The 20,447-nt window shown below is 48.0% G+C and overlaps 1 protein-coding gene across 1 annotated transcript in view; it reads left to right on the forward strand.

Annotated features, from left to right (window-relative positions):
* Positions 1-20,447, forward strand: part of LOC149356838 (uncharacterized) — a 43,638-nt gene that overhangs the window by 14,045 nt on the left and 9,146 nt on the right. The window contains exon 2 of the mRNA XM_089577837.1: positions 15,192-15,263. Coding sequence (XP_089433963.1) covers positions 15,192-15,263 — 72 coding nt within the window. The remainder of the gene's footprint in view (positions 1-15,191; positions 15,264-20,447) is intronic.

Raw genomic sequence — 20,447 nt, forward strand, 5'->3', positions numbered from 1 at the left:
TCGATACCCGTTGCCTCCCTTGTGAAGTCGGCCACTGTTCTTGGCGGGTCACGAACCAGTCCGGCAAAGAGCTGCTCCTTTACGCCGCGCATTAGGTGGCGCACTTTCTTGGCCTCGGGCATAGCAGGGACGGCTCGATTGAAGAGACGCATCATGTCCTCAACGAACATGGTGACGCTCTCATTTGGCTGCTGCGACCTGGAGTGCAGAGCGACTTCCGCCTTCTCTTTTCTTTCACTGTTGCCGAATGTCGCCAGCAACTCACGCCGAAAAACCTCCCAGGTGGCAAAAGAGGTCTCGTGGTTCTCGAACCAGATCTTTGCCGAGTCCTCTAGCGCGAAGTAGACATTCCTCAACTTGCGCTCACCGTCCCACTAGTTGAAGGCTGCCACACGGCCGAAACTGGCCAACCAATCTTCAACGTCTTCAAACCTGTCTCCGTGGAACGTCGGCGGTGACCGGGGCGCGTGGAGCACGAACGGAGCGTCAGCTCCAAAACGTTGAGTGGTCTGGCTACCAGTGGTTACTGTCATCTTCCTTGACGGTTTTGTCAGGCCGCTGAACTCTGGCTGTAGGCCTAGCAGGCGGCGGCTCGCTTTGTGCACGGGGGTTGTGTCTACGCCCTGAGAACTGGCTTCAAAGGCGTCTTCGGAGTCAGTGTACATGGGACGTTACCCAGCACCTCCACCAAATATGTCACGGTTAGGCAGTCGGGACAGCCAGGACACGTTTTACTGTGCACCGCCAGGCAGCAGCGGACTCCCGAGGGGACCACACAGAAGAGACGACGAAGAAGAAGCACTGCCCGCCACCATGGCTAAGGCTAGCCAGAATAGCGGTGAAGGCAGTTCGGCCGGGAGACGGCGCCATGAGAGTGCCCAGGAATGTGGCAATATTGTTACCCAATATATTGTTTATATTGGTGTACCTGTGAAAGCTTGAGTGGATACCGGTGCTACTGTTTCGGTTATGTCTCCTCGTGTCTGCTCGGAAGTGTCTCCTCGGATGAAAAATTTTATTTCGATGGGACAAAAATGTCCAGTTTTGTGGCGTGAGTGGTGAACCGTTGCTAGCAGTTAGAGTGTGTAGTATGAAGGTTTCCTTGGGTGAAGTCTTCAGCACGGAAATGGTGGTGCTCACCCGGTCGACGCACGAAGTTATTCTTGGCCTCGACTTTTTGCAGATGTGTGGCGCTAACGTCGACTGTCGCACAGGTGAGCTAAACGTCGGCAAATGTTCCACCACTGACCTTCTGGAAGGCTCGTGCAGTGGAGAGAGAGTGTTCTGTGTTGCCCGAGATATTGTCGTGCCTTCTTCGTCGGCTGTGTGCGTACCGGTTTCCTGCCCCGATACCGCCTCGACGTGTTTGATGCGACTGTGGAACCGAACCACTTGAACTGCATGAAGAGCATTTTGGTTCCTCATGCCATGGTTTCCGTCATCAATGTAAGAACTGAACTGTGGACAGTGAACAGTTCGACGGAATCTGTAGTTCTACCGGAAGGCCTGAAGCTTGCGTCATGCAGCCAAGACACGCCGGTATCCGTTGCCTTGGTTACCGACGCCTTGGGCACAGCTGCACCAGAGTTTTACGACGAGTCGCAGTTGCTCCGAATGATCGACATCTCGCTTTCCACGCATGAGCGCCGTGCACTGTTGCCCATCCTCCGGAGATACTCCACTGTGTTTGACTTTTCACAGCCCGGCGGCCCATCTTCCATCCCCTCGTCTCGAACCCTGCACAGGGTTGGCACTGGCACCTCACATCCGATCCGCCAAAAGCCCTACCGAGTGTCACCGTCTGAACGCAAGGTTATCAATGAACAAGTGCAGGAGATGCTAACCAAAGGCGTTATACAAAAGTCCTCAAGTCCCTGGGCTGCTCCAGTAATTCTTGTTCGGAAGAAGGATGGATCATGGCGTTTTTGCGTGGATTACCGTCGTCTGAATGCCGTCACGAGAAAAGACGTATACCCCCTACCTCGAATCGACGATGCCATTGACTGCCTTTTTTCAGCGTCCTACTTCTCTTCTATTGATCTTCGGTCGGGTATTGGCAAATCCCTCTGCATCCCGCGGACAAAAAAAAGAGCTTTTATTACGCCTGATGGCCTTTATGAGTTTAATGTGATGCCATTCGGCCTTTGCAATGCGTCCGCCACCTTGAAAGATTTATTGACACTGTACTCCGCGGTTTGAAATGCGAAATATGCATGTGCTACCTCGACGACGTTGTCATTTTCGGAAAGACGTTCAGTGAACACAACGACCGTTTAGCTCTCGTCCTGGACTGTATGCGCCAAGGTGGCCTTGTGATTAACTCTAAAAAGTGCCACTTCGGTGCGCGTCAAGCGTTAGTGCTTGGACACCTCGTTGATAAAGACGGTGTCAGACCTGATCCAGCAAAGACTGCAGCTGTCGAGTCGTTCAAGCCACCACAGCCTGTTAAAGAGCTGCGGAGTTTCTTGGACTTATGCTCTTACTTTTGCCGCTTTATTCATCGCTTTGCGGACGTAGCTTACCCTCTGACAGGTCTACTTCAGAAAGATGTGGCTTTCGAGTGGACACCTGAGTGCGACTCCGCCTTCCGCCAACTAAAATTCCTTCTGACGTCTCACCCTGTACTTCGCCACTTCGATCCCTCCGCTCCCACAGAGATTCACACTGACGCCAGCGGTGTTGGCCTCGGCGCTGTTCTCGTCCAGCGATGCGACAACAAAGATCACGTTGTTGCGTATGCGAGTCTCTCGCTCAGCAAGCCGGAGCGCAATTATACAGTCACCGAGCAAGAATGCTTAGCCATCGTCTTTGCCACGCAGCGTTTCCGTTCCTATCTGTACGGACGCCCGTGCACCATCGTCACCGTCCATCATGCCCTCTGCTGGTTTATTAACCTTCGTGACCCGTGTGGACGCCTTGCACGGTGGGCTCTCCGGCTACAAGAGTTCGACTACACAGTCGTCTACAAGAGTGGTCACCGTCACGCTGACGCGGACTGTCTTTCGAGGCTACCCCTTCCTGAGTCGGAGTCTAACATCGATACTTTTGACCGCTGCGTCGCGTCAGTGTCACCTGCTTTTCCTGATGTCGCAACGTTCAAAGCGGAACAGCAGAAATATTTAACCCTACAGTCTCTCCTTGTGGAGGCTGAAGACCCTTCCAACGTCAGCCACTTTTGTGTGCGAGATGGTCTTTTGTGGAAGAAAAACTATTCTTCTACGGGCTACCGCTTCCTGCTGGTAGTTCTGAAGAGCCTGTACCCCTCTGTCTTGCTGGCCATGCACGATGACCCTACATCTGGACATCTTGGTTCGGCACGGACGCTGCACCGTACCCAGGCACGCTTCTATTGGCCGAAAATGCGGGCCATGACTGAGCGGTACGTCTCCAGCTGCACTCAGTGTCAACGATACAAGCGACTTACTAGCCTTGCATCTGGTCAGCTTCACCCTGTGACACCATCTGCAGCACCGTTTGAGCAAGTGGGCATAAATCTGCTGGGCCCGTTTCCAAAATCCTATCATGGGAACCGCTGGATAGTGGTTTGCGTCGATTACCTTACTCGGTATTGTGAAACGGCAGCTCTACCCTCGGCTACAGCGTATGATGTGTCATCTTTTCTGCTAAGATTCATAGTTCTGCGTCATGGACCCCCAAAAGTTATCATCAGTGACCGTGGTCGGCAGTTCACCGCTGACGTCGTGGAGAAGCTTCTCCGTTCCTGCGCTTCGCATTTTCGCCATTCCTCGCATTACCATCCCCAGACGAATGGGCTCACTGAGCGCACGAACCGCACGATCACTAACATGCTGTCAATGTATGTTGATTCAAGGCACAAGAACTAGGACAGCGTCCTGCCGTTCATCACGTATGCGTTCATTACCGCGAGCCATGAGACTACTGGCTACAGCCCCTTCTTTTTACTCTATGCTGGCCCACCATGCTACACCACGCTACACCCTGGACACCATACTACCATTTTCTGACGAGCTTCCTGAAGATCCCTCTATCGCTGAGACACTCTGTCTCGCCGAAGAAGCCCGGCGCCTTGCTCGCCTTCGTGTTCTCGCCTCTCAAGATCGGTCCAAAGCACGATACGATGCCGCCGTCACGTCACTTACAGCCCTGGTGATTTGGTCTTGTTATGGCGGCCTATCAGAAAGCAAGGATTGTCTCAGAAGCTGCGGTGCCACTATGATGGACCCTATGTCATTATTGACCAAATTAGCGAGCTCAATTACCGCATAGCTCGTCTCACGGCAAGCGGCCGTCGTTCAGCGCGAACCGAAGTCACTCATGTTGCCCGGCTGAAGCCCTACCATTCTCGCGGCGCTCTTTAACTCGCCCAGCGGGCTGCGGCTCCATAGGGGGAAGTGTGACACTATGAAAAGGCGATACCTATTCTGCGTGGTCGGCGTTGCTGGATAAGCCGAAGATGAGGAGAACGAGGTTGGTGGCGTCTCGTGCTCGGCAAGCTGACCCAGCTGTTTTCAATACTCCGTCCCGGTCTTAATAAACCCCTGGGCGTAACAATATTATCTATTTGCCGCCTTTAGAGATAAGAACAAATAGCTTGCCTTCTAGGACGCCTTCGTCATCGAAAGAACGGCGTGAGTCATTCGTGAAGTTGAAAAAAAATGAACCTATTCTACGTGAAGTTGTCACAGAAGGCGCGACGTCCTTAAAGCCACCGTACTGGCTTGATTGAGGGGTTCCTTCTAGGCTTTAAAAACAAGAAGCCACAGCAATGCAGAATATCTCGCAGCAAGAGCTATCACAGCCTCGCAACTATACGCAACATCACTGCTTCAGCGTTGGATTCCGTAATGCTGCCGAATGATACCATGTGCGTCAGTTTCGGTTAAGCAATTAGATTCATGTATAAGCTTGCACTCTGCCATAAAAAGTTAGTTGACGTAGAAGCATTCACTTGTTTTCACTTCTGTAGTTTGTCATATGACACCGATGACAGCGTTATCTTCGCGAAAGACGAACGCTTTATTTACCCGATTGTTCCAAGGAGGATACAACAAAACTTCTAGAGCAGAAGGACGCTCTAAAAGTGGGGCCGGTGCGGCGTCATATTGCAAAAAGGGGCAGAACGTGCAGCCAATCGCAGCTTTCTTGGACATCGTTATTGGGAGGTAACTCTCAAATATTGTGGGATACTGTAATGAAATTATTAATGGGAATGGTTTTCGGGGTTTAGTTTTAAAGGGTACGTAAGCTTTGAGGGGCGCCGTAATGGAGGGCTCCCCATAATTTCGAGCACCTGAGGTTCTTTAACTTGCTCTGACAATTCACAGTGCACGGGCCTCTAGCCTTTTGCCTCCATCGAAACGCGAGCTCCGCGGCCGGGATAGAATCCGCGTCCTTCGGGTCAACAGCCGAGCGTCATAACCACACAGCCAACGTGGGCGGCTTTAATCGGAATAGTCTAATGTTCTGATGCTTAGCAAAATCTTGCTTTTAAAGTTTGTCCCGCGCTCGCACCGAGCTGTTCAGGCTGCCAAAGAAAACCAGTGGGGCCCGTTTGGGACAATAAATAGCAGAAAACTACAAGCATACCGAGGGGAATCTGCGGATATACTGATTGTTTTGGTGCTGTCTCATGACATGCGAAACAATTACGTTCATAAAAACTTCCGGTTGAAAAAAAAAATGCGCTTGTCCACAATTTCTGGGTACGGTTCGGCGTGTAGCATAGCAACTGCGTGGTGTTTGGTTGTGGTTATGCTTGCGGTCTCTTTCTTCCAAGGACTGCCTGTACTGCATGTGCACGACAACATCTGTGAGGAATACAGAGTGGTTGTCAAAGACCTTAGTGTGCTAGTTTGGAGCACATCACGTGCTATCTTGCTGTGTTTTTTTGAAATTGGTTTCCTAAGGAGCCCGGTCTGCGTGTTGCATGGAAGCGCGCTCTACTACTCGATACAACAAAGCAAAGTGGAAAGTTGGGACTGGATGGCTGTACACCTAAGGACGGTGACAGTCTTTGTTCAGCGCACCTTGAGGCTGAGTACTTCGATTAGACCGGACAGACAACCAGACTGGGACCTGGTATCGTTCCTAGCCTCTTTCCAGCACTCCCACAACAGCTCCAAAAGCTTGTGAGTACAAACGCCGTTTCATATAGTACCCTGCGGATGACTTGTGGAGACCGCTTTCTTTTAAGTTAGTTAACGCGCTGGTACAGAATCAGCGATTGTAAAGTGTTGACGGCTATCAGGAAATACATGGCTGCTTGAGTAGCGCAAAGCAGGGGTCACCTGTAAAAGAACACGAGATCTTTGTTGCCTGACCGTTTTTTTCTGTTCCTCTCAGATTTGGTTTACCTCAGCAACTGCTATTCCATGTTTTCTTAGCTTAACTTTGCTACTCTGTATGGAAGTGGTGCTTGAAAGCCAAAATATTTTACTGACTCTTTTGCTTACTTTTTTACAGTCAAAAAGAAGCCTAACGCCCTCTCCCTCCAATTTCCGGACGGGGCTTTCAACAAGACTTGAAATTAGCGAGGAGCCTACTGATGAAGTGGTACAGGTGAAGTGAGTTCACCAAGCAATGAATGCTATCGGCAAAAGGCCAGGAAGCAAAGAAACAGGTGAACCAAATGAGAAAAACACTCACCGGACGAAACGAAGATTGTACTTCCCGCGAATTGGCCAAGAAGCTCAGAGGGAAGACGCTATTGCCGCCTCCTTTTCTCCCGACACACAACTCCTCGGCGCATCCACCGATATGGGAAGAAATATCCTTCGTATTAACTCTGCATATTTACTCTCCGGCTGCATACTAACATGTAAGAGCTAAGTCACAGCGAGTGGTGCAAGACAGTGAACCCGGGTTTACATAAGAAATGTTCGCGTTGGTAAAAATGTGTTGCAAGGCCGGGCCAAGCACTGATGGTGGATGACAAGAAACAGGTCCAGCTATGCGGCAGCAAGGGCTATGTCGACCTAGGCATAGAAATGCCTGATGACAGCCTCCCGGAGGCAACCAATGCTTGCCTGTGTATGCTTGTCGCACTTAAGAGAGGATTGAAAGTCGCTGTTATAAAATTCTTCATTGAGTCCCTTCGTGGCCCTGAAATGGCAGAGTGTCTGTTAAGAGTTTCGTCAGAAGAGTACTAGTTTTTTCGCTTACAACTGATGGTGCAGCTTCAAACTTCGCAGTGGCTGAGTACCGCGGCGCGGACCTCAGTTATAATTCATGCTCATTCCGCACAAGTTTCGAGCGCCCAACAGAGCCTTCAAATGAAGTTTTAACGCGACAGCGTTACGGCTACCGTTCTGCAGAAAGTTCGGCGTCGTCGGCGCTGTAAGCGAAAAATCCGCGGAGGAGCAACCTACGTGGGCCATCTAGGTCACGTGACCTTGTGGTCGCAACCTGCCCGCCGGATTGTGAGCAAACTGACCACCGTGCAGGATGCGGTTAAATAATGATGAGTAGCGACAGGTTGCTCGGGAAGAACATCCTAGGTCGCACAAGCCTCATCTATCGATGGCAGCTCCTGCCATCGCAGAGCAGTGGCGCATCGCTTATCCGCTGCACCACTGAGCCAGGAGTGCTATGAGGACTTCTAGGCCTCTATGAAAACCGAAAATGACCAATTCCACATATATGAGCATAAACCCATTAACGCTATCACGTCATACTCTTAAGACCAAGCTTCAGTGTCCCCTGAAAATTTTCATGATTCTTGAATCACGTCATATGGTCAAATAGACACAAAACTGCATGGGATCTGTCAGTCACCTAACTGTCTTTGAATGCTCACTTGCCAAGTGTTGTTATATTGCATCTTCGGACGCCGTGGAGTGCGAACAGGGGCTTCACTTTGGAAACAAGCTCGCATAAGTTCATCGCTTGTGGGAGAAACAAAAGATGAAGATACAGCTTGCAGTAGAAAAGCTCAGTTCACCAGCAGCTGACGCACTTGACTTTTGTGAGTTTACATTGAAATGGCAGCTTTCCAAGGTGCATATGCTACAGATGAATTTATAAGAATTTTTGTCCCGCCTCTCTGACCTACTAAACTTAAGAAATCCCCTGGTACGCTGATGTAAGGCTGCAGTCCGCAACAAGAATGCACCATCTTGGAAGGCATTTCTCCTGGAGGCCGAACAATACATCAGTAACTTGAGTGATGCAGATGGACGACTTATACCTGAGGGGAAGATGAAAACTGGGTTTGTTGGCTTGCTCATTTGCATGCAAAATGTTGCAGCTTTGTTGTGCAGTTGCTGTGACAGGCAAGCTAAAATACCTCCTGACACACAAGATGCCTGAAGATCATTTGGATACTTTTTCTGGTTGTGTACGGAGAAAGGGTGGGTTGAACAACAACCCACTGCTTGCCAATATAAAGCCGCGTATAAGCGTTTCCTTGTTCAGGCGAAAGTGGGGTCATGTGATGCAGGGAATTGGCCCTAACTAAGATGTTTGTTTTTACTCTGTCCACTGCCATTGATATGACTAAGTATCCAGTGACAGTAACATCGCAGAGGAGGTCTGCGCTCTTGGAGCCTTTGGACTATGAGCACGGTTATGCCCACCCTGTGGATTTTCCTGAGTGCCCTTGAACAGTGGCAAACTTGTGAAAGCCTTATATGACCTACTAGCAACGAAACCCGGCGGCGTCCAGGAAAAGTGGCCCACAAAACCCCCAAGGACGTCATCAGCAAAGAATAAATTTCTTCCGAAGGTGCGGAGAACTGAACAAAGGGCCTTCAGACTGCGAGGCGAGTTTACAACTCACAGGCCTAAACCTCACGTGTTGGACTGTGACCCATTTGACAACCACTTGTGCCAGTTATCGAGGTAAATTGCTTAGCTTTATCTGAAGATCCCAATTTACGACACTGCTGAGAGGAACCGAAGGAACTGCAAGGAAATGCTGTGCACTCTGCTGCCCAGAACTATCTTCAATTGACTTGAAAGGTGCGCTGAAGAGGAATCTGAACTCACCTTTTTGCCGCGGGAACTAGATCTACACGTTCCGAGCATTCTTAGAAACTTCGACTTATTGCCCTGTGCGGCCGATATCCCTAATTAAATCGAATTAACGTCCGGCTCCCGCCTTTATTTTTGAATTCTCCCCCGTACGGTGGGCGGAGTCGACCAACGCATGGAGTGCCTTTCAGCCAGCTCCGTGGAGGCTTTGCTTTCGCTTTATGTTGTTTTTTAGGTTTTCGTGAATGAATAGTTTCATTCGCAGATAATATAGACGAAAAATAAGCCCGCAGAAATAAAAATACGCGCGGACTATTTGCTTCTACGGATTACTACGTATTACTCCGCCGATGGCAGAGCGGCAAGCCGCCACGGGACTGCGTAAAAGGCACTCCGCGCGTTGGTCGACTCCGCCCACCGCACTGAGGAGAATTAAAAAAAAAATGGTGGGAGCCGGTCGTTAATTCGATTTAATTACGGAAATCGGCCACACAGGGCAATAAATCGAAGTTTCTACAAATGCTCGGAACGTGTAGATGAGTTCCCGCGGCAAAAAGACGAGTTCAGATTCCTCTTCAGTGCACCTGTAATGCGTAAACGAGCTGCTGAGTGCTGTGTATGCGAGATTTAGTTTGTCAGGCATTGCTGCTCTTCAGAGCGCTCTTTAGCCCGCGTGTCGCCAAGAATCTTTCGGCGTCCCTGACATTGATGGTGCAGACAGAAAATAAACATTACCGCAACTGGGTTTCGAACCCGCGGCGGAGTAAACAGATCAGCTTCGTTGAACACTGCATGAGAGCACTATGCTATCGCCGCAGCCGATAATGCCTCGTGTTAAACTGCAACACACTGCAAGACAAAAAAAAGCACCTAAACACTCTTGTGATTGATGACCCGTTTCTTGTTTCAAATTCGGTCGCCGTTGTTGAGTATTTGCAACGCTGTAACCCGGGTTCGATTGGGATGTTCCGCATCGATGTGCAGGATTTGTTTTATTCGCTTGCACAGGATAAGCTCCTACAGTGTGTTAAGGAAAGGATAACTGTTGACAATGATCAAGAGGGCTTTGTTTCGAATTTTGGAGTATCCGTGGAACCTTTTTTGAAACTATTGACGTTTTACCTGCAATCGACTTTTGTTGAGTGGGAAGGAAAACTATATGCTCAAAAAGATGGGATGTGCATGGAAGAGAAAATAGCACCGGTGCTAAGTAATATCTTTCTCTGTCATGTGAACAGGGTAAAAAAACCTAATTTAGGTGAATGCGTAAAACAAGTCTTTAGGTATGTTGATGATTATTTAATTTTTGTTGAGGTTGGGAATTTTAAGGAACAGGTATATTGAGGGTTTTTGATACTTTTGGGCAAGGTCTGTAATTTACTTTTGACGTCCCGGAAAACAAGGAATCACAGTTCTTGGACATAAGATTGCTTTTGAGCCACGATCACTTCTGCTGGTCTTTCCAGCAGCGCTTAGAGAAGCCCTTGTTCCGTTATCGCTCAGCTCATTCAAAATTAGTTAAATGTGCAATAGCTGCTGCATGCTTGGGGTCAGCACTTTCAAAATCCTGTGTGCATGGAATAGAAAATAGTTTTCGTCAGCAGGTTCAGAGATTAAAATCGCCAGCTTTTCTGGAAGAGGTAACCTTGCTTGCGTGCAATAAAATCTTGAAGAAACAACTGTTTCAAGAATTGCCATTCATCAGAGTCGTCCGGTACGAAGCGGCATGCAGTTATCCCATACGTTCATCAGATGTCCCATAGATTATAGAATGTAGGCACCAGATATGTGTTAAAGAGTTGTTCTCAGTTCTGAAAAAAAAAACTAGAAAAATATGTTCCATAGTTGATAGAAGAGCAGAGGCTAAAAAACAAAGGTAGTAGAGCCTGCAAGATAAGTCACCAGATTAAGTTCGTGTCATGTGCTGAAAGGGTAGTGTATGACGCTGAATTTTCTTTCGGTAAGAGATATATCGGGCAGACCGGAAAATGTGTTAACACCCATGTACGCCAGCATAATACGTCGTTAAAAACGTTCCCAGTCGTGTAACCTTGTCTTACATGACTACATTGCCCCTTGAAAAATATCCCTGATTCCCCGATAAGCACACCTCTTTTCAAAGAATCCAAAGTTAACTGCAGGCATAGGGACAAAATAAAAAATATGTTAGGTCTATTACATTCATGCGAATGGTGACACGTGCGTAAGCACAGCTTCAGAGCTCCTATATGACTGTGAGATTGAATATCTTGATTCTCATGATCACAGGTGCTTAGGTATGCCCATGCGTCCTGGTTGTGTTGGAGAGTGTATTAACACCGGTGTTGTTTCAATAAACCTTCAGTTGTTAATCAGCGCTTGTCCTCCTTCCTTCTCGTCCGTCGTCGCGGCGGTTTTTTAGTTCTCGCGTTTTGTATTGCACATCGTCGTCTTCTTCAACTTCCATCTGCAGTGCGAGGAGATCGCATCAGCTGTACCTCGATCAAAGCTTAACCTCGGTCTAATAATGTCGCCAGACGTGCTCAAGACTCAGCTAAGAAAAACAGGAGGAGCAAACTCCGGTTACTTTCGGTTTCAACTGCCTCAGCACCCCTGGCGACCGGAGAACTGATGCGTAAAACTGTATAGACGGGGACCTGGGGCAACACGTAAAGCGATGTCAAGAGTGTCAAAGCAGCGCAACGAACCAGCTCCAGCTACCCTTCATCTCTCTTCATTGCCGACTTCGCCTTGGGGCAGAGTTCTCTTGGACTTCGATGGACCGATGAAGAACGATGTTCGTTGTTGTCGATGTTCGCTCAAAACGGGCGGAAGTCGTTATGCAGAATGGCTTACACACAGTACAGTGTCTTCAACGCCTGTTCTCTCGTTCTGGCGTACCAGAGACGATCGTGACCGGCAACGGGCCGCAGTTCATTTCTAAACAATTCAAGAGCTACATCGAAGCCTTCGCTGGTCGTAATCTCGTGTGTGCTGAGTACCATCCAAGCACTAATGATCTGGCGGAGAGATTTGTGGAGTTAACGAAATCTGTGTTGCGGAAAGGGCGATCCGACGACTCCCTGCACTCCACCTTACAGAAGTTCCTGCTCACATGCCGCAACACGCCGCATGCGACTTCGAGAGAAACGCCGGCAAACTCTTCATAGGTAGGCGACTGCGCACAAGACTCGACGCAGTCAAGCCTTCGGTCGGGGAAAGAGCGGCACAGCAACAGCTCGCCGATAGGGTGCGACGCAAAGCGCGTGAGCAACTTTTCACAACCACGATGAGGTTCTCGTGAGCAACTACAGAGGTCCTGACAAAGGGTTCCTGGCACAGTCGTCAAGCAGTCTGGCCCTGTTTCATTCAAGGTTCGAATAAGAAAGAATAGCGGGGTGCAAATCTGGCGTCGTCATCAAGACAAACTCCTTCACAGTGTCGAAATATTAGAGCAGAGCACGATGGATTACTTTCCACGAGATTTCGGGGATCCTGAAAGCGACACCGAACCACTTCAGCTGCGGCCCCTGTGGTACCGAACGACCCTCTAATGGAGCAGCGCTATCCATAGAGGCACCGGCGACCTCTGGACAGATATCAGCCATGGAATCATAGAACTTTATAATGTGGCAAAGGATATTGTGCTCATTAGGAGGAAGGAGATATGTGCGCGCGAAGCCTCGTACATGTGCTGTTATCGCGTACTGTATGCGTAAGCGCACTGTTCGGCTATCGCTCATCTGATAGCGCGCGCTGGCTTCAAAAGACCGCCTGTACGGGGCCATCGAGCTCAGTATGTAACCTGCCTGCCAAGCAGCTGGAATAAACGTTCCTTCGATGTTATGTATATGCCACCCAGTTCCAGGATGTCAAACATGACAGAAACCTCCGCAAGAAACGCAACAATTTGCCTCAACACAGGAACATTACTGGCAGACACCCAGACATAAATGCACTGGATGAAACTAAAGGAGCCTTTCGCTTCTAGACTATGGCATGCACACGCAACCAAGCATACAACGGCGTCCAAAGGGAAGTCAACAGGACAGCATCATGCCAACAGTAACCGTCACATAAGTAAAAAAAAAGACCTCCTTGCTATGCAAACTGACACATCACAGGTCAACTCCCCTTCAAAGACGATGTTATGTTTTCATACGGTCGTCACCGGCCCCACGCTCCACGTCATAAACGGACACTGGAGAACCATATCAATGCCACCTTTTCTAAACTTGACACCTGCTTGGAAACCAAGAAACGACGGGACATGATACTGCTTACTTCACAGCACATTAAAAGCCAGGGGCGCTGTCACTCGCGAAGACAAAGAAAAGAAACAAAAGTAGCTTATGAGAAACGCTCTCCAAGACTCGTGTGCATCTATCAGTATCCATGAGCCGTCCTAGAGTACGGCACGCCCTTCCTGCAGTAAATTTCATGATTACATCTGCTCTCGACAAGGTAATCGTCTGTGAATTTTTTTCTTGCCTATAATATTTGGAAGACGAGATTCAATTCCCCTAATACAACATGTCCCCTAGAATAAAAATGCTGTAAGTGAAGTAACGTGTTTAGTCAATTAGGGAATTAATTACGCAGTCTGTTTTTTACGGGGTGCCCGCCGTAGCCTCCAATATAGCCGCAGGACTGAAATAAATCTAAAGACGTTACTTTTCTGTAAAACGTTTGAACACAATAAAAACAACAACGGGTATAGTGAGTTCTTGGTGCTGCCAGCAGATTTTTCTGTGAGGCATTGCATGAAGGGCAACTTAATATATAAAGCGATGTTTTGAATAGAACTTCCTTTAATGCACGTCAGTGTGAGACGAACCTCGGCTATAAGGAGAATCATGAGCCATATTATAAAATTATCCTTCTTCGTTTCTAAGCAAATCCTCCTCCTCACCTCGTTGGCCAGAAGTGCTTTCATTGCTGGCAAACCGACTCCTCATGGACTGCAGTTACCGGTGCTGTTTAAGATTTCAGACAGACAGTACGGAGATGCCGTCTACTTGTGTAATGTAAAGGCTGGAATTGGAATCAAAATAGCTGAAATGCAGTTACCGGTGCTATTCAAGATTTCAGACACTTAGTACGGAGATGCCGTCTACTTTTGTTATGTAAAGGCTGGCATTGGAATCAAAATATGGACGTGTTAAGTTTTAAAAGTACGTGTCCCTGAATTTATTTTATTAGATTAAATTTATTGAACGCGGGGAACAGTCTGCCCTAGGTTTCTTTGTGAAAAGATAGCCAAGTACTTCACAGTTTATACCATTTTTTCAGGTGTTTTTTAGTGAGATGCATTGACAGCACGTTTCCACACCAAACACGTGACAGTAAATGTGCTTCATGCTCCCTGTCACTGATCTGAAAACCCCCCTTGGGTCGAGCAGTGAATGCGCTTGGCGTTACAACTCTTCTTTTTCGGCGCATACACGGCAGGACGTCTTGGCAAATTTTTCCACGCAGCCTTTATTTTTTACCCAAAGCAATAAATTCAGCGGCTAACGATCTGTTCGAACGCCTGCATGCCTGCATGTTTGCGCGGCTTGTCTGAACGTATGTTTGGGGCACCTGAGTACAGTTTTTGCTGAATTTGTTTTAATTATGTGGTTGCGTTTTGTGAAGTGAAAAATCGGAGCATCATGATTTCAATTAAACAGTAAATATTTCAGCTACAATGACTGATTACCCTCGCCTACAGCTTAAATAAATCCACGGTGCGGCTCAATATCATCTGATGTACGGCGAAGCAACTATGAATACAGGCTTTAGTGTACTGGTGGTTTGTTTGCGGCCAAAACAGTGGTGATGTATATTTACACACCGAAGCAACGCTTTTGGCCCTTATTCATAGCTGGGCTTCAAATTATTCTTCTGCCATGTCTTACCGGGCACCAGAGCTTTATAGTACGCCGTTTTTCTTGTACTTCGCCTCTACACAGATGCGTGCTACACGTTTGGTATCGAATCCAACACCTCGTTCTCTTCAGCCGAATTTCCCAGCCAGTGAGAATCCACTACAGGTGGCATCTAAAGAAAGGGGTCCATCTTCATACCACTGAATCATTTTGGGGACAGTAAAATCACACTGAAACCCTTGTCGCGATAACGAAGAACGTGTAGTTAGTCCCTCAGGTGATTCCGGGTTCGAAATATATTTTTTTTCTAAACGCCCCGGAAGAGTACTAGGTAGCTCAAAGCAGAATGTTTCTGTTTTGCAGTTTCTCTAACTGGACTTTCAATTTCAGACGTCCCTGAACTTGTGGCTCCGGAAGCGACGCCCTGCCTGCGGAGCTTCCGTCCGGTCACCGTTGTGCACGGTAACCACATTCTCAGCAACATTTTCTGGAGATACGCCTTCGGTGGCTGCTCTATGACGGCATAACTTACAGGAAAAAAGTCGCTTGTAAGCGAGCTTACTCCGGGCTTCGCTGTCAGCGCTACTCGCAGGATAGGGCCGTAAATACTTTACAGATTCACGGCGGCGTTCTGTGTCAGCTGATTGTGGTAACAGACCACGACAAGAGAATGATTCGTGGTCCTTTTAAAGCTACAGCAGATGCCATTATGAAGACAGTTACATCAATAGATAGGCACTTTCTTTAAAGGGCTGTTAAACATTTCTTTAAACTGTTGGAAAAATAGCATAAAACCAGCTAGCTCCATAAAGAAAAGGCTTGCTCACTGCAAGGACCGTGTTGGGATGAGGGAGCTGATGGCAGCAGCGTGAAAATTGTTAGCCGGAGATAACGACGTTTAGATTGGGAGTAACTTTGTGGCTACAGGTTGGTTCTGCAGTGGAGAAGTAGATAATAACCTTCAAGTGGTGACACGCTTGACGCCAGTTTTTGCTGAAGCGCATAACATAAATTCTTCCATTTATTATCAGTTTTCTTAACCAAATAGCAGCGTTTCACAGCGGAGAAATGCAGAAGTTATTGCGACGGCCGGAGTATTTGACTGCGCTAGGAAAAGGAAATGCGTCGGCATTTAGGTACTCTTTAACAACTGTGTAACATCTCGGGCGCATCATCGCGGCCTGGACAGGGGATGATATGTGGGCAACATCCCAGAGGAGTCCAACGACTGAACACTAAAGCCTGTCGTTATTCCTCACCATCGTTTCTAGAAGTTGGTCCTTACTGCCGCAACGCGAAGGACCGCCGTCTGCATCCCAGGCTTATGCAATTGGGAGTGAATGGAACGGCGACTCTGAAAAGTTGATTAGAGGAAGCGGTTCAGCTTATGTGTTTTTCTGTAGCAGTACAGGAAAGCTGTTTTTGCTTCCAGGTAATGCGACGAGATGGGCATAAAACGAGAGGGTAACTGTCGTTGCCAATCTCCAAACTGACTAAAATCAGTATACTATTTAGTCATTGCAGCTAGCGTGGATGCTTCTATTGGAAACTTATAGGGCTCGCGCTTCTAGACTACTCCATCTGGTAGAATTCGCATAACACGCGCCTGCTCCCAGATACTCGCCTCGAAAGTTTTAACGAAATCCGAGTCAATGCGCATTCAAGGTGGTGGCGGCCAGGCGAGACTCCTTCGAAGTGCGACAAAACTGTTTCTCAGACGGCTTCTTTCGTGGCGAGAGCCAAAAGTGATACTGAAAGCATTAGCAGCTTATGTCGCTCAATGCCGTTGGGAGACGAGACGCCACACGAACACCTGCGTCACACTGGCACTGAAGTTTAGTGCGAAGTGTCACCGTATTGTGTGCGAAATTACGCTGATTGCATTCAAACAGGTGAATAACTCGGAACACGCGCGTGTTATGATTCTACCAAATGGATAAAACAAGCTGTCGGGATAATTGCTGTTGTATCATATTGGTCAACAACGCTTAGACACACGAAAGGAACACAAAACACGACGACGTAGGCGGTTGACTTCAACTTTATTCCAGAAGGCCGCCGAACCACTGCTGCCCTCAAGACAAACGCCCACCAGGGATAAGAAAGTTAACACACGTGGCGGCTAGTGGTGACAGGGCTAAGGTAAAATAAAAAAAGGTGGAAGATGCTTCCGGTAGTCTACACTGGATCGGACCGCAAGCCAAGGTCACTTATCACTGAAGAACCAACAGAGAGAAGGAACCAGAAAATGGCGATAAATAACGTAGCATATGCTTCTTTGCAAGAGCGAACAGCTAGCACGATGGAATGATTTGACCGAAAATTCTTTCCTAAAACAGGATCGGCATGTTGAAACCGAACAAGAACATAGAGCTAAAAAACACACAAACAGTTAAAGTGTGGTGAATACATCAAATGACACGAAAGCGCGAAGACGGAATAAACTGACACGGGAAATAGTGGAAGCCGCCGAGAGTTTGAGGCTCCAGGCTGAATGTGTAAGTACACCCTCGGTTTCATTCCCGTATAAAGAGACTGTCTTTCTTTCTGGCTCTGTCTGACTTTGACTTGGTTTTACCGACATTCTTCTGCATTTCTTATTTTGCCGCTCACTTTCTATTTAGCTTTTAGCCTTCACAACTTTGTAAACTGTCGACATATTTAAGCATTCTTTTGATACTTTTAGTGTTTAATGGACCTGATCTTTTCTGTTTAGCCATGTTAATTGTTGGCTTCACCTTGTTACCCATGCACGTTTTTCTTTGTTGGTGTACCCGATCACGTTGACCGCATTTTCCTGCCTTCGTGCCATTTTCTGTATTCATCATGCTTTAACTGTTTTGTTTTTTAGCTCTATGTTCTTGTTCGGTTTAAATATGGCGATCCTGTTTTCAGAAAAGAATTTTGGTCAAATTATTCCATTTTGTTAGCTGTTGGCAGTTGTAAACAAGCGTTTGCTGAAATTTATTCCTGAAGAGGAATATTGGCGTTAAAATATCGACGCCCCGCCGCGGTGGCTCAGTGGTTACGGCGCTCGGCTGCTGACCCGAAAGACGCGGGTTCCATCCCGGCCGCGGCGGCTGAATTTCGTTGAAGGCGAGATTCTAGAGGCCCGTGTGCTGTGCGATGTCAGTGCACGTTAAAGAACCCCAGGTGGTCGAAATTTCCGGAGCCCTTCACTACGGCGTCTCTCATAGCCTCAGTCGCTTTGGGACGTTAAACCCGAATAAACCTGTAAGGTTGGCGCCATTCGATCGCCTCTTTCCATTTTAACCGGCGCCGTAATAACGACTGAAAAAGCCGCTCTACGAGCGGCGCGGCGAAAGCATCGCGGTCGTTAGTCTGGACGGCGTTCGCTGTTTCACTGGAAGCTCGTTTCCGTGTTCTTTTTACCAAATTAAACGAGAGGTCTCCCCTATCAGTTGAAGGTCGCGTTCCCGCCCGGTCGCGGCCTGCGGGAAGAAATCATCCTCCGTGGCCGAGTGCGGATCGCCCACAGGTCTGTTGTGGGGAGAGGGAAGGGCAGCATATGCGCGCCTCGCGGCTTTCTTCAAAGGGTTAGGCTCGCGGAGGGCGCGCTTGCGGTTATCGGAGGCATCCCTTCTCTGACAGGGCCGGTGCCACACGGCGTGGCGCGGTACGGACAATGCCCGGTGGCTGCGCGCCCATTTGATAGCCTCATCTGGGAACGGTTAGCGGCATCTTACCTGCCCCGAGGAGGGGGGGGGGGGTCGCGATCCCTGTTGCGGGAGGGTGTTCGTCGCCGCGTTTGCAAGCTGTGTATGGCGCCAAGGCCGGGGCTTTTAGGGGGAGAGCAAAAACACATGTAGTGACGAGGCTCCTCCTGCTCGCGGCTTAAGAATAATTCAACTTCTTGCTTTTTTTTTTCGCGTGGGGAGAGAGCGCGGGGGCGCGCGATGCTCTGCCGCCATCGCGACACAGAGATTTTGGTCTCGACCGGAGCCAGGCACGCAGACCGTGCTCTCGAGTAACCGTGGAGTGGGTCCACGGGGCGGCTGGTGGGACATGATGCTGTCATGTACATACTCCTTGTAAATAGTCGCCTGTGTACATAAAACCTATATCAGTGCTCGACAAGAGTCCCCTGTCTTCCTACTGGCTCAGTACTTCGTCGGAAAAAAGAAGAACGGAGGAACAACCTCTCCGTACAAAGAAGAAGAGAAAAGAACCACCCTTTATTAAACCTAAACCTTAAAATATCGACGGTTGAGAACGAATTTGTGCGCTTGCAGCGCCATCTATTGATTGTTTCCGAAGCCACTGAAGTTATTATGATTCAGTAGTCGCTTGTCTGTCGGTGAAATCAGACAGTAATGTGCGCGGAAATCGTTGCTTCCGCCAGTTTCGAAGTGCGTACAGTGATTGTATTTTTGTGTAGAGAAAGGTCATCAGCTTCTCAAATTCATCGAGAGCTGTGCAGAGGATGTTGCTACGGGCCATGCACTTGATCTTAATGATGATCTTGCTGCACTACCGCAGACAACGCAGTGGCGCCATTAAGCTTCACCAACACCGAAAAAAAAAAATGTCAGCAATATTTTACTTACTCGAGTCGGAAAATGATGGCTACCGTTTTTAGGGAAGGAAACGGCTTTTTTTGTTCATTTAATGCAAAACGGGCAACAATTACAGCTGCCGCACACTGCAAAACTCACGAAATAGACGTGCGATCAAAATCCGCGGCGCAGGAAATTGTCGTTTGGAATAATCCTCGTCCACGACAATGCGCGTCCTCACACCGCTGCGCGAACCAATGAGAAGATTCGAAATTTTGGTTGGGATCTTTTCGATCTCTCTTTCTATAGTTCCAACATTGCACCTGGTGAGTGCTTCCTCTTCTTGTACTTGAAAGAGTGGCTTGGTGGAGAACAGTTTTAAGACAGCGAGGAACTCAAAAACGCCGTTGACTGGTTTATTTCCCAGGCGGCGATTTTCTATGCAGAGGGAGTAAAGAAGCTCATGCAGCTCTGCGAAGAGTGCTTAGAAGTGAACGACGATTGTGTAAAATAGCGAAGTAGGTTTTTAAGAAACTGAAACAGTGAATGAAGACGTCTAACAAATATATTGATTTTTGACCGAACGGTCCTTACTTTTCAAACATGCCACGTATAAACAACTGCGAGGACTACAGTTGCAAAAAACTTTATTAGATTTTAATTAAGTAAGGGGTTAATGATAACAATTACCCCTAAACTTTGTGTCCGCCTGGCCGCACAACCTCCGTGCTAAAACAGCTGTCATGTATTGCCCATCGTTTGTTATCTTAAAACGACAATTTCAGCAACCTGCATACAGAACTTCTGCGGTGTTTTGCACTAGGTGTGACATCAGGAATATGGTAGCATGTATAGCAGACTTTTTAAATTTTCGTCTAACAATGGTGATGTCGACGATGTTCTGGGGATGGCCTCCCCAATCGTATGAATATCCCAAGTGGAAACTTTGTTGCGATTGATGAAAAAGTGACAGGACGCTTACGAGTGTGTGACGTGAGGTTGAGCGACAGCTGCTAAGGTATTTTTATTTTGCAATATGTTGAGTCAGAGAAAAATTGACCGGCGATTATGGTACCCCCAAATGCGAAACAGCTTGATTTTGCTATATATTCAAAAATAAACTTGTACG

Source organism: Amblyomma mixtum, chromosome 3 (assembly GCF_055824585.1).
Source record: "Amblyomma mixtum isolate Tamu chromosome 3, ASM5582458v1, whole genome shotgun sequence".
Taxonomy (NCBI): Eukaryota; Metazoa; Arthropoda; class Arachnida; order Ixodida; family Ixodidae; genus Amblyomma; species Amblyomma mixtum.